The sequence below is a fragment of the Narcine bancroftii genome, chromosome 7 (assembly GCF_036971445.1).
Source record: "Narcine bancroftii isolate sNarBan1 chromosome 7, sNarBan1.hap1, whole genome shotgun sequence".
NCBI lineage: Eukaryota > Metazoa > Chordata > Chondrichthyes > Torpediniformes > Narcinidae > Narcine > Narcine bancroftii.
Genome location: NC_091475.1, coordinates 23,124,770 through 23,138,754, shown reverse-complemented (window position 1 = coordinate 23,138,754; position 13,985 = coordinate 23,124,770). Strand labels below are relative to the sequence as shown.

The 13,985-nt window shown below is 46.8% G+C and overlaps 1 protein-coding gene across 29 annotated transcripts in view; it reads left to right on the top strand.

Annotated features, from left to right (window-relative positions):
- The window catches only part of robo2 (roundabout, axon guidance receptor, homolog 2 (Drosophila)), a 1,057,280-nt gene that overhangs the window by 549,486 nt on the left and 493,809 nt on the right, over nucleotides 1-13,985 (top strand). The window contains exon 1 of one of the 29 annotated variants that reach the window (XM_069889100.1): nucleotides 1,921-2,608. The exons of the other annotated variants lie outside the window; for them this stretch is intronic. Coding sequence (XP_069745201.1) covers nucleotides 2,557-2,608 — 52 coding nt within the window. The 5' untranslated portion in view covers nucleotides 1,921-2,556. Of the gene's footprint in view, nucleotides 1-1,920; nucleotides 2,609-13,985 lie in introns of those variants that run through there. 29 annotated transcript variants of the gene reach the window in all.

Below are 13,985 nucleotides of genomic sequence, written 5' to 3'. Positions count from 1 at the left end.
GGGGCAGTGGTAGGTGAAGATTTAATCATGGTATCCAACTGAAAAAGTAATTCAAAAGGGGGAAAAGTAATTGTTGTATGGAACAGTGGGGGAGTGGGACAAACTGTTTTGTCTTGAAAAACTGAAGCTGGAACCTAAAGCAAAAGCACAAAGGGTTCCTTACCTGAAACATTACCCAGTTTGACTTGCCACAGATATGACTTGATTGTCTGAGTTCTTCCTGCACTTACTGTTAGCATTCTTATAGAACTGATAGGTAAACAGTCTACAGGAGCATTGGAGGCGAATCCATGGACACTCAAGGACTCCGAACAGTCTCTCTTTTGCTTCTCTTGCTTTGACTGTAAGTGGGGGGGGGGGGGTATCTGCTGATGGCAAATCTTTCTCTATCTTATGGCAGTCTAAATGCTATTTCGTGTAATATTACATCTGTTCTATTGCACGACAATGAAAGAATCTTGAATAGCCTTTGTCTCAGGGTAGGGGAGTCTAAAACTGGAGGACCGAAAATCTAAGGTGAGATGAGGAAGATGTAAAAAGGGAACTGAAGGCATTTGTCTACATTTTGATGAAGAGTCAAACCTCAAACGTTGTTTATGTATCTTTATCTTTGCTATATAAAGTATACTGTTTGACCTGCTGAGTTTCTCCAGCATTGTTTTTCTTTCTCATTGTGGAGACTGGCTGTGGGTGGGTGGCGACTCTGCCTGGATATATGATGCGATCAACAGGAGGCGTAAGAGACTGCCGCTTCCAGCCAACAAATACATGCTCTGTTCTTCCACCCTCTCTCTCAGTCCCCGGCAGCATGTTGCCTGTGATCGGCACGAATGGATGCTCGGTCAGAAAGACCGTGAAATAACTTGAACAGAATGGCTTTGATGGCCAGTCACATTATGTGGGGGGTGGGGAAGAGGGAGAGAGGGGAATAGACGGGAGGTCGGGAGGGGGAGAGGTAGGGTAAGGAGGGTAGCGGACGAGAGAGATTGGAAAGAGGTGGAAAATGGAGAGAGGGGGAAAAGAAAGAGAGAAAGGAGATAGGGGTCGAGAAAGGTGGAAGGGAGAGAGAAAAAAGGAGAGAGGGGCAAGAGAGGAAGGGAGAGGTGGGGAGATAGGGGAAAGAGAGAGAGAGGGAGGGGACAAAAAGAGGAGAGAGGCAGCGAGTTGTGATTGAGAGGGGAGGTCACAGCCTTAAAACTAATGACTTCTGCGACCGCTCTGTCGCGGAAAGGAACGCTTTGTGCCACAAGTTCAGCCGGAGACATTCTGTCCAAATCTCCAGCCACGATTAGACGTCTCGACTGATCGCTGGTGGTTGTTTGTGTCTATAAAATCCGAATGCGTGGCCAAGAACCCCCTCTTCCCCACGTTGAACGAATAAATCTAGTCCGGGGTGAACCGAGGGGTTCGGTTGATTTTGTTTGTAACTCGCTTTCTGGAGCAGGGTCGGAGAGAAATGTTAATATCTTGTTTTAAAAGAAACATTGCTCAACCTTGCCTGGTCGGGAACTGATTTCTGGAAAGACTGTTGGAAGAGTGTTTGTCCAGGGAACCAGCCCGCACTCGGACGGGCAGCGAGCTCACTGGGATCTCGCTCGGTCCGTGGAGCGGCCCGGAGAGCAGAATCGGCCAAATTGAGGATGAGAAGTTCAAAACTAAATCCGTTTCCCTTTCTCTCGTCCAACTGCACGTGAAATTTATTTTAGAAAGAGGCGTCCCCGCTCCCTCCCTCGCCTCTCGCAGTTTCTCCGCTCCTGAATGGTTGAATCCACATCTTTGCTTCCAGGAACGTCCCCCCACCCCTTTTCCCAAGTTCTGTGGGCATCTCCCTCTGCGCTCGTGTCATCCCCGGGTTGCTCGCCTGCTCCTTCAGGGCGCACCGGGGTGGGGTGGGTGGGGTGGGGGGGGGGGGTGCCTGGGTGCATATGTGTCCTGTGGCTGAACGGGACAGTTGGACAGAGACACAGACGCTGCAGAAAATGTAACCGACCTCCCACTATCTGGGCACACACTGACCGAAACGGAGAAGGATTATAAATAACCAAGCTCTGGCCAAATAGAAGGTGGAAGATAGGAAATAACATCGCTTCGGAACCAGTCACACTCTGAGGTCAGTCACTCCTCGGGAATCTGAAGGCACATCGTTTTTTTCCAAGGCGTCTTCTGAGTGCGTGATTGCAGGAAAGAGTGTGTGTGAGTGAGTGAGTGAGTCTGGGTCCGCTTTTACGAATTCTGCATCAGGCCAGGGTCGAGTCCAAGGATCTACGTCGCTGGCAAGAAAGTTAAGATCTCGGCGCTGGATCCATTGGTTTGCTGTGAAGGTAGATTTATTCCAAGCTCCGCCAACCAAAGCTGCCGGATCGTCCGGAGAGCGAGCTGCTGCCCGCAGCCGCTGGGGCAAGTGCTTCCAACTTGGTCCCCTCGCTCCCTCCTCCCTTCGTCCAGAAGCTCGCTCTCCAGATTAACCTGCTGTTTGTGGCCACGAAGATTCTCTCCCCTGCGCCCGAGGAAAGTTGCCGAGCCAGCCTTGCCCGGTCCGCCGGCAGGAATGTCAGGATGGGACTGTTGATGTACCTGGTCGTCTGTGGGTTCATCTGGCAAGTTGATGGTGAGTCTCCGAAAGGTCACGGTGGGATTGTTGGGGGGTGGGGGTGGAGATTCGGCCTTGGGGAGAAAGAGGTGGGGGGGGGGGAAGGACAGACCCCGTTGTAACCAGCAAAGCACGTTTATCCGCCGATATCATTTGTTTTAAATAGCTCCAACTTCCAAGACTGCAACACCGCCCTGCCCTCCTCTCCCCCAACCCCTCCGACCTCAACCCGGGTCTTTTATGTTAAAACGGGGAGGTGTGCCAGGGCAATCTGTGGGTGTGGGATGCACGAGGTTCTTTGGGAGCTGATGCATGTTTTGGGGTTTGAGGTGGGGGAGAATTCTGCCCAGCTCCCCGCAGAGAGCCAAGTACGGAACAGAAGGCGTTTGGGGGGGGGGGGTGGATGGGGAGGGGGCTCGATGGTATTTAATATTCTCAGTTTCAAATGGCTCCATCATTATTGGTGAGAGCTTAAGAAATGTGCACTAATAAAGCGGGATCCCTTGAGATCCGGGACTGGTTTATTTGCTGACTGTATGAATTCAGCGCTAAATCCCCTTGTCCAAAGGAACGAGAACGCCTGTGCTTTTTGGATCACATTCGGGAACGTGTTCTGGGTGGTGTGGTTGATGGAAAGAATGAATGGGAGGATGGATGCTGGGGGGGGCGGGGGAAAGGGGGGGGTGTGACATGTAGTCCCCGTAACGGTCAAGATATTTGCACCAGTTCAGAGATGCACAACTCCCACCCAACTGTCCTTGAGACCACTCTCAATGCCTCCTCCATCCTGGGGCCACTGGGTCCTGTCTCATGATACTGCAACTGGGGTGGTCAAAGAATTCATTCCTATTGTTAATTTTCTATCAACTGGTCCTTGACTTTCCAAATCTCGATTCCCAACCCTCAGTGGTCACTTCCCTCTCATCCATCCAGCCTCCAAACCCTTCCTCCCCTATGTCTCCCATCTCCTTTCACAACCCTTCCTACCCCATCACCTCTCCTTCCTTCAGTCTCTCCATTTCTTCCCCTCTATCTCTCTCCATCAACATCCTTCCTTCCTTCCACCTCTCTCCTCTATTCCCCTCCCTCTGTCCTCTAACTTCCTACTTCTCCTCCTTTCTCTTCTTCTTCCCCCCACCCCAAGCCCTTTCTACCTGCCTCCCTCCCCTGCCCAATAAACCAGTGAGTAAACATGTGCCTTTCTCGAATGGATGACCCAATTATTTCCATTAAACAATTTACTGCATTAAACTGATGCTACACTGAAGATACAAGATTGCAAAATGACTCCCGGTAGGAATCTATTTATTGTGAGTCATTACCAAAATAGAATCAACTTCAGTCAGTTAAAATAACCCATTCCAAGTGCTATTGTCTATCACCTTAATCACACCAACTGCTCTCACAGTTACAGCTTTGCTTCCAAGTTTTAATCAAAATCATTTGATCAACCTTTTTTTAAACCTTACCCCTCAACCCATCCGCTGCAGAAAGAGACACACAATGATCAGTAGACTGCATCTATTCCTGACATCGTAAGAGGGCAGAGTTTCCCCAGATCTGTTCATTCATAATGTTAGAGATTTCAGATTTATTGTCAGCATATGTACATGACATCACATACAACCCTGAGATTCCTTTTCATGCGGGCAGGACAGAATTCTCACTTCCTGGTAGTGCAAAAAAAAACGACTCAATGGACACATGAAAGTAAACTGACTGCAATACAGGGAGAATTTTTAAAAAATCAATAAGTAAGAGTCTTTAAATGAGGCCCTGATTGAGTTTGTTGTTGAGGAGTCTGGTGGTGGAGGGGTAGCAGCTGTTCCTGAACTGGGTTGTGCAAATCTTGTGGCACCTAGACCTCTTTCCTGATGTGAGAACGGAGCAGTGGTGTGGATCCTTGATCATTTCTGCTGCTCTCCAACAGCAGTGACCCCAATATGTTCTCGATGGTGGGAAGGGTTCGACCTGTAATGTCTTGGGCTGAGTCCACTGCCTTTAGCAGGGCTTTCGCTTGGGGGTGTGCTAATGGTGTCCCCATCCCAGAGAAAGGGCCAGGGGTGGGGAGGAGAGGAGGTGAAGCAGAGATGCAGCAATGGCAAGGAAAAGAGACCAGGGAAGGTGCGGAGGGAGAGGGAAGACAGGATGAGGGAAGGAGAATTGGGAATAAAGAGAAAGGGGTGAGAGGAAGAGAGGAGGCAGTGAGGGAAGGGAGACAGGGGATAAATGGGGGAAGGAAAGGGGAAGGAAATATAGAAGGAAGAGTGAGAGGAATAGGGGAGATATATGACTGGCAGCTCAGATGCAATTCGGTGCTGTCTGTAAGTAGTTTCCTCTTGGGATTCATCGGGGGTGGGGTCTCTGGCTTCCTCCCACCCACCAAAAATGTACGGGGTTTGTTGGTTAATTAGTCACATGGGTGTAATTGGCAATGTGGGCTCTTGGGGCAGAAGGACCCATTACTGTGCTGTATCTCCAAAATAAATCATAGCGACAACAGTGAGGCATCTATATGTTCAAAAAAGGTGGGAGGGTGTTTAGCAGTAAGCCCTTGGTTCAGCCTGCAACTTGTTCTGAAAGCATGTACCTCCTGACTGTACTGTGGCCAACTTGGGATAAAAGAACAACAGCAAAAACACCCCTTCGACGGAAATAAAAATTCTTTAGCAGGTTTAATTTCCTCTCTACACACCTGTTAGTACACGAGCGGAAATTCCACCCCACGCTATTTTAACTCAGGATTTAAAATAGCTGGATAATTATTTCAGCATCTGGTCTTGGAGTGAACCTGAAGTGTGAGGAGGGCAGGCAGAAACAATCAGCCCACAGAAAGTCTGGAGACAGCAGCCGCACCAGTACTGTTGTTGGCTGAGAGGGCCATATCCATTCTCAAAGTTACGCTCCGTGCTTGCTCGTGGATTCAAAAATGATTCCAATGAATGCAGTTTCAAAGTGACCCAAAGCACTTCCATTTTCCCCTCTTCTCCCCTCCACACCTCCTTCTCCTTCCTTCCTTTACTTTGGTTGTTGAGGTGAGATGAGTTTCTTGGGTGGTGGTTAACACAATGCTGTTCCAGCTCCCGAGTCCCGGGTTTGAATCCTGCGCTGTCTGTAAGGAGTTTGTACATTCTCCCCGTGTCTACATGGGATTCTTCTGGGTCTTCCTCTCACCTTTCAAGACCTGTGGGGATTGTAGATTAATTTGAATGCAATTGGGCAGCATGGCCAGAATCGATTCTACCGTGCTGTAAATAAAAATTTAATATATTGTCATATATAGAAGTACACTATACAGATGCATGTACAAAGGTACAATGTACAGAACCAACACAAGACACACCAACTGCTGTAGTGTACAATAAAGTTGCACAATGTGCCAAGACAGAAAGACAAAATAAATTTAAAAAAAATCAAAGTTGCAGTTCATGGAAGTAAAAGGGCAATATTTCAGTAAGACAGACAACCTTATGTTGATCCCTGAGTAGAACATAGCATTCTAACAGAATACAGGTGGTTTGACTCACAATGTGATGCCAACCTATATAAACCTACTCAACAAATTAAACCGTCCCTACCTCACACAAAACCCTCTATTTTTCTTGCATTCATGTGCCTGTCTAAAAGTCTTTAAATGTCCCCAATTGTTTCAGTCTCCATCACCACCTTTGGCAATGCATTCCAGGCACCCACCACTCTCTGTATCTTACCTCTAACGTCTCCCCTAAACTTTCCTCCCTCACCTTAGGGTAGGGTAGTATGAGGATGTTCAAGAGCCTGATTGCTGTTGAGGCAGAACCAAAATTTCCCAGTACATTGGATAGTTAAAGATGGAGATTGGAATGAGAAACGAAGGAGGTTCATGGCCAGATGTGGATATGATAGATGTCCAGAGCTTACTGTCCATTCCAATCACCATAGAACTTTATGGCTCTGTGAGAGATGTAAATCTAGACATTAGGCACGGCAACAGGCCCTTTCAGCCCATGAGCCTGAGCTGCCCCATTACATCCAATTGACCTACAATCCCCAGTATATATTTTTTTGAATGGTGGGAGGAAACCCTCACAGACATGGGGAGAAAGTACAAACTCCTTACAGACAGTGCAGGATTCGATTCTTGGTCCCGATTGCTGGCGCTGTAACAGAGTTGTGCTAATATGCCAACCGTCCCGCATTTCAAGAAAGTTAGAAGTGTTGGGAGTCTCAGAGACCTAAAAATGGTGATTCTGTCTTTCTATTGATGAGGACGAATAGTTTTGTTCAATGAAAATGAGGTGCTGGTTGAACTCAATGTGTCAGGCAACATCTGTGGAGGGAAATGAACAACTGCTGGTTTGGGCCAAGTCCCTTCATTGGGATGACGGGTCTTGACTGTTATTTTGCCTTCCACAGATGCTGCCTGACCAACTGAGCAGCTCCAGCTGCCTGAGGAATATAAAAGACCTAGAAGGGTAGATGGACAGAACATAGTTCCCATGGTCAGAGTATCTAAAGCAAAAAGGGCTAGGCTTACACTATAAGACTGTAAGACAAAGGAGCTGAAATAGGCTATTCGGCCATCAAGTCTGCTCAGCCATTTAATCATGAACTGATCCATTTTCCCACTCAGCCCCACTGCCTGGCCTTCTCCCCATAACCTTTGGTGCCCCAGCTAATCAAGAACCAATCAATCTCTGCCTTAAATACACCAGATAACTTGGCCTCCACAACTGCCTGGATAACCCTCTCAATCCCTGAATCATTCTTGGGAACCTCCTCTGAACCCTCTCCATTGTCAGCACATCTTTTCTTAAATGAGGAGCTGAAAACTGCTCACAGTACGCTCTAAGTGAGGTCTCACCAGTGCACTACCACTAGCTGTAGTGCAAAAAAATCTACACACGAATACATTTAAACAAATAAAGAACTATAAAAAATAATGGATGTAAACTAACTGTGTAAAACAGAGAGAATAATAAAAATCAATGAAGTGCACGAGTAAGAGTCCTTAAATGAATCCCTGTTTGAGTTTGTGATGGAGGGGAAACAGCTGTTCCTGAACCTGGTGGTGTGAGTCTTGTGGCACCAAGACCTCTTTCCTGATGGCAGCAGCGAGAACAGAGCGTGTGCTGGGTGGCATGGATCCTTGATGATTGCTGTTGCTCTCTGCCGGCTATGATCCCTGTAGATATCCTGGGCTGAGTCCACAATCTTGTGCAGGGGTATTGGTGTCCCCATATCAAACCATGATGCAGCTGATCTGCACACTTTCTACTACATGTCTGTAGAAATTTGCCAGTGTTTCTGTTGTCATACTAAACCTCCACAAACTCCTGAGGAAGTAGAGGCGCTGTATGTACTGTATTTAGATAACTAGAATCAGGCATGAATGTGGTAAGCCAAAAGGCCTGTTTCTGTTCTGTACAACGCTGTCTCTGCGTCTATGATGGAATGAAGTTACAACCTGATAAGAGATCAGAGAAAGGAGATGACCCATAGCAAGGGCAATGTTTGATGATAGTTGGTTAGACTAATCAATAAGCCCAATCATCTGGAGTCTAGGGCAGATACCAAGTGACCCTCCCAATGCCAAGACTGAGGGAGTGCTGCATTGCCAGAGGCATGCTCTTTCCACCAAAGAGTTGAACTCAAGGCCAGACTTCTCTCAGGCTCCTGTGCCATTCTTTGTAGGGGATTCCCTGACCAAGGTCATTGTCACATGTACCAAAGATTCAATTAAAGAGTTTGTTTTGCGAGAGGTCCAGTTATACATTTAACACACAATACAGAAGTGTAGCGTTACAGAGAGAGATAAGCTGGGACAGCATTATTTTTTTACTCAAGATTCAAGATTATTTTATTGCCATATAATAAAACAGAAAAATGAAATATAATGTGAAATTTCCTGCAGTCTACCATACGGCAGGCAAATATTCATTATCAGAAGAAATTGCCCAGCACCCCTTATAGCCAGAGAAAGAGAAGCAAATGAGTGTCCATAGATTGGCCTCCAGCGCACCTGCTGCCTTCACAGCCACTCAGACTTCAGTCCAAACTATCAGCATCCCGAGCTCACATCTGCCACAATCAGAAAGCCCCCAGCACCCTCTCGTATGTCAGTACCCATTCAGTCAGTCTCCATCAGTCTGCAGCCTGGTGTGTCCTTTGACCACAGACTCCAGCAGCCTGTGGCCTGTATGGGTTCCTCGCCTTTAGCCAGCAAAGTTTGAGGTTCATTCAGTCAGAAGGCAATTTCATGTAATATTACAGGCAACCGTGTCTGCCTGTCCCACATCGGACTTGTCAGCCACAAACGAGCCTGCAGCTGACGTGGACATCACCCCTCCATAATTCTTCATCCGCGAAGCCAAGCCAAAGACATAGTCTGTATTATTACATGACAATAGATGAATCTTGATTACAACAGGAAGGAAACTTTTCTTGAATCTGGGGCGCACAATATCACACTTGTGAATCTTCTTCCTGACGAGAGAGGGGTGAAAATAGTGTGGCTGGGGTGAGATGAGTCTTTTAATCTGTTGGCTTCCATTCTAAGACATAGGTAAAGTCAATAGAAGGGAGGTGGGTGCATTTGTGTGATGGTCTGTACCGTGTTCAAAATGTTCTGAAGCAAGATCTCCAAAACAGTCATAATATCATTGCTGGTTGAGGGATGGTGCTGCACACGTTGGCAGGTGTCAGCATCATCTGACCGTTTGTGGCAGATCGTTGTACATTTGTTGGTGCCTTGTTTCAAAAATTGAAATATTGTCTTGGAGAAACTTCAAAAGACTTTATGGAGTGCATGAGTGCTGCCAGTCTTTATAGACGGGTCGCTGAATCAGTGGGTGAAAAAATCTCGGTTAATTTTAGTAGAGAGATTGAACAGTAGGAGAGACACCAATCGAGCTTACAACTCTCTGCAGTTTTTTTCCTGTCCTGTGCATTGGCATCACCATACCAGACAGTGATGCAACCAGTCAGAATGCTCTTCGCGGTACACCTGTAGAAACTTGCAAGAGTCTTCAGTGATATACCAAATTTCCTCATGAAGTATAGCCACTGGCAAGTATGGAATCGGTCACCACTCTATTTAATGGTTCCGAGTTGTTGGTACCTTGCCCCTGTATCGAGGAAGATGTGTTACTTCACTGTACTTTCGAAAGAAGCAATTATTCACTGATATCAGGAAAGTTGAATGGAATGGAGTGCAGGGAAACTGACAGCAGAAATTTTAAAAAAAATTTAATTTAAAAAAAAATTAGACATACAGTATGGAAACAGGTCATTTCAGCCCACGAATCCGTGTCACCCAATTTATACCCAATTAACCTATACCGCTGATACATTTTGAATGGTGGGAGGAAACTGCAGCTCCTGGGGAAAACCCACGCAGACACAGGGAGAACGTACAAACTCCTTGCAGACAGTGTGAGATTCAAACCCGGTCCTGATCGCTGGCACTGTAACAGTGTTGCACTAACTGCTAAGCGGACCATGCCATTCTATCTGAGCAGATTCTCTCCTGCAGAATGTAATTAATACACTGGAATGTTTGTAGATGCATGAAACAGAAGCAATTAACTAGCTGGCAAAAAGAAACAACATAATTTGTTCTGTCTTTTGCAGATTAAACTTGCTTAATTGCTTCTCTGTCTCCTTTGTGCAAAGTTAAAATAAGGGATGTGTCAGGACAACAAAACCTTGCTGCCTGCTCCCTCACCGCCACATGCTCTGCACCTCTCCCATCCCATAGCTTCTCCCTGCCACGTCTGGCCCTGGGGCCACTCAATGTCACTCACAAGCATCCACTGGGAGGTTGGCAGGTTCATTGAAGGTCAAGTTTATTGTCATCTGATTGTACAAGTGCAACCTGTTGAAACAGCATTCTCCGATTCTCAGAGAAAAACATGTAGACACACAACCAGACATAACACACACACAACAATATATGGTAGATGCAAGACAATCATCTCACTATACAAATAATTAAATAAATGTTGTTTTGTATATATGAGAGTCTCAAATGATGGCTAGTGTGAGCTGTTCCTTTGGTCGTTCACCATTCTCACTGCCCATGGGAAGAAACAGTTCCTCAGCCTGGTGGTGCTGGCTCTGATACTCCTGTATCTCTTCCCTGACAAGAGCAGCCGAAAGATGCTATGTGCAGGGTGTAAGGGGTCCTCAGTATTTTTGCACGCCCTCTTCAGACAACAATCCTGGTAGATCATGTAAATGTTGGTGGGGGGAAGGAGACTCCAGTGATCCTCTCTGCCACCCTTATGGCCCTGTGGATTGACTTCCAATCCATTTCTCTGCAGCAACCGTACCGCACGGTGCCTTACCTGCCTCAGACTTCTCTGGAAATGCAGTCGCTGTTGCGCCTTCCCGACAAGTGAGGAGATGTTGAGTGTCCATGATAGGTCAGTAGTTAAAAGTGGACTCCAAGCAGCCTGATGCTCTTCCCACTCTCTCTCTCTCTACTAGAGAGTTTTTGATGTGTAGTGGAGGGTGGTCATTCCTGGTCCTCCTGAAGTCCATTGTAGACTGTTAAAGCAGAATCTTCTAGAAGAAGAGCTGACCAGCATCAGTGGGAGAAAACTGCAGTGGTGAAGTAAAGGGTAGCGTGACCTGCTGTGTGTCAGGTGGATGGATGCCGCGTGACCTGCTGCATGTCAGGTGGATGGATGCCGCGTGAACTTCTGTGTTTCTCCGGCACAATTGTGTCCTGCACTCAACTCCAGCATCTGCAGACTTACTTGTTTAGTTCAGTGGGGGAAAGCGTTTTCGGGTCAGCACCTTTCACCAGGTTTCGGCGAAGGGGTCCGGCCTCAAGTATTGACCATCCTTTCTCTCCCACGGATGCCGCTTGAGCTGCTGAATTCCTCCAGTGGAACGTGAAGTGCTCCAGATTCTGGTGCCTGCCGTCTCATGTCACCATACGTCAAATCAATTAAGGGCGGCGAAGTTAGCGCAATGCCACCTGAGCATCAGTGCCCCAGGTTCGCTGTCCATAAGGAGTTTGAATGTTCACCCTGGTGGCTTCTGTTTCCTACCACAGTTCAAAAAAAAAATGTATCGGGGCTGGAGTTCAATTGAGTGAGTGTGGTAGCAGCGAGCAGACTCAAAACACAAAAGAATGTATTCTGCTTTATTCTGCTAAAAATCTGTACACACCAGTTTCAGTTGTGGTGGCTCCTGAGTGACTGGCTCAGTCTTATATTCGGGTTGGCTGATTGAAAGTTAGCCAGGTGGAGTCAGCCCCCAGGTGATCCTTCTCCAGGTAGGGAGATTACCTCCTGCCTTAGGCTAATGGTTGTATCACCACAGTGAGCCAAAATGGCCTGTTACTGTGCTGTACATTTAAATTTAAGAGCCCTTGTGGATCTCAAGGGCGGATTCTCCCCCCCCCCCCACCCCCAACCCCTTCGAGCTCATGTTGGAAAGATAACATCATCTGCTAAAATACAGCCACTGAACTGCCAAGTCTTGGTCATTCATAATCTCATTGACTGGGCGACCAGATACGAGGAACCTAATGGACTCCTCCTGCTCTCATCATCTGATCATTACTTCACAAGGTTTGCGGTTACCGGTAAAGGATCATCCTGATTCCAAGGGCAAACAAGGGAGGGTGTGCACAGTAAATGGCTAGGACTGCTGGAGTGTTGATGAATGCAGGGACCTCAAGAGACAGGTCCATGGGACCATAAGAATTAGGCCATTCACCCCTTCAAGTCTGTCCCACTCTTATTTATTGATTTACTGTAGCTGATTTACTATCCTCAACCCCATTCAAATTCAATTTATTGCCATGTAATAAAAACAGTGTTACACAACCAGACATAACACACACACAACAATATATGGTAGATGCAAGACAAGCATCTCACTATACAAATAATTAAATAAATGTTGTTTTGTATAACTGCCTTTTGTCTGCTGTAAGGCAGACAGATATGCTATCAGCAGAAATTGCCTGAAGCATCCCTTACAGTCAGAGAAAGAGAAACAAAAGAGTATCTCCGATTGTCTCTGGATTCATGTCCAGCACTCCTGCAGCCTCTGCAACCACACAGACTTCAGTCCAAACCATCGGCAACCCAAGTTCCAGATCCAAACCTCCAACATGATCAGGAACCCTTCTTCACCTTTGGCACCCATCTTGGTTCCAATACCTGGTACCCCTTTGAGCCAGTCTCCAGCAGTCTGCAGCCTGGTGTGAGCCTCTCGACGGCATTCTCCAGCAGCCCACCACCTGCATGGATCCTTTGGCCACAGAACCCCGCTGTCGTGTTCACCATCCTGTGAGTTGTCTCCTCTGCTTCTCCTTCTCAGACAGGAGTGGGGTGGGGGGGGGGTGCTATCCCTGTTTTCTGGTGTTCTGCCCCATTCCTCCTCTTCCCCAGAGTCTGCAACCCCTCATTACTGCTGGTGATCATAGGCACCACCATCTTGGGCACAGACCATAAGACATAGGAGCAGAATTTAGATTTAGGAACACAAAACAGTACAGCATAATATCAGGCCCTTCGGCCCACCTGCCTGTGCTGAACATGATGTCTACATTAAATTGAAGGTGCTTATACATGATCCATAATCACTCCAGTTGAGCTTTTCCACTTCTTACGTGCTACGCCGATCCTGATAGTGAAAGCACAGGTGGATAAGGTGGCAGAGAAGGGCTATGGAATGCTTGCTTGCTTCCTGTGACTGGCGCACAGAGCACAAGAGCTGGGCATCAAGGGACATCTGTACGAAGCAGTGGTTAGCCCACACAAGAATATGGCGTGCACTTCTGGACACTGCACTGCAGAAAGGATATGATTGTTCTGTAGACAGAGCAGAGGTTAGGGTTAACCCAAGATGATGCCAGGCTAGAGCATTATAGTCGTATGGAAAGATCAAGTAGGCTGGAATGAGTAATGGGTATTTGTTGTCATATACATTAGTACAATGTACAGATGCACCGTAATTCTTACCTGCTGCATACCAACTGTAATAGTATGCACTAAATTTCCACAATATACCAAGAGAGAAAAAGATATAATGCAAGTGAATTGCACATTTAGCATAATGGTTAGTGCAATGCTGTTATAGCACCAGTGACCAGGGCACGAATCCCGTGCCATTTGTAAGGAGTTTGTACGTCCTCCGCATATCTGTGTGGGTTTTCCCCAGGTCACTAGTTTCCTCCCACTGTTCAAAATGTACTAGGAGTTGTAGGTTAATTGGGTAGTGGGCCAGAAGGGTGTATATCTAAATTTTAAAAATCAATTCAAATTTAAATATAGAAGATTGGATAAAATTATGGTAAGAAGAATAAGTGACATGTTAGTAGTGCAGTCAGATTTTGTTTTGCAAGTCCCGGAGTAGCTTTAGGTTTAGGGTCGTGAAAACTCAGAAATGCTGG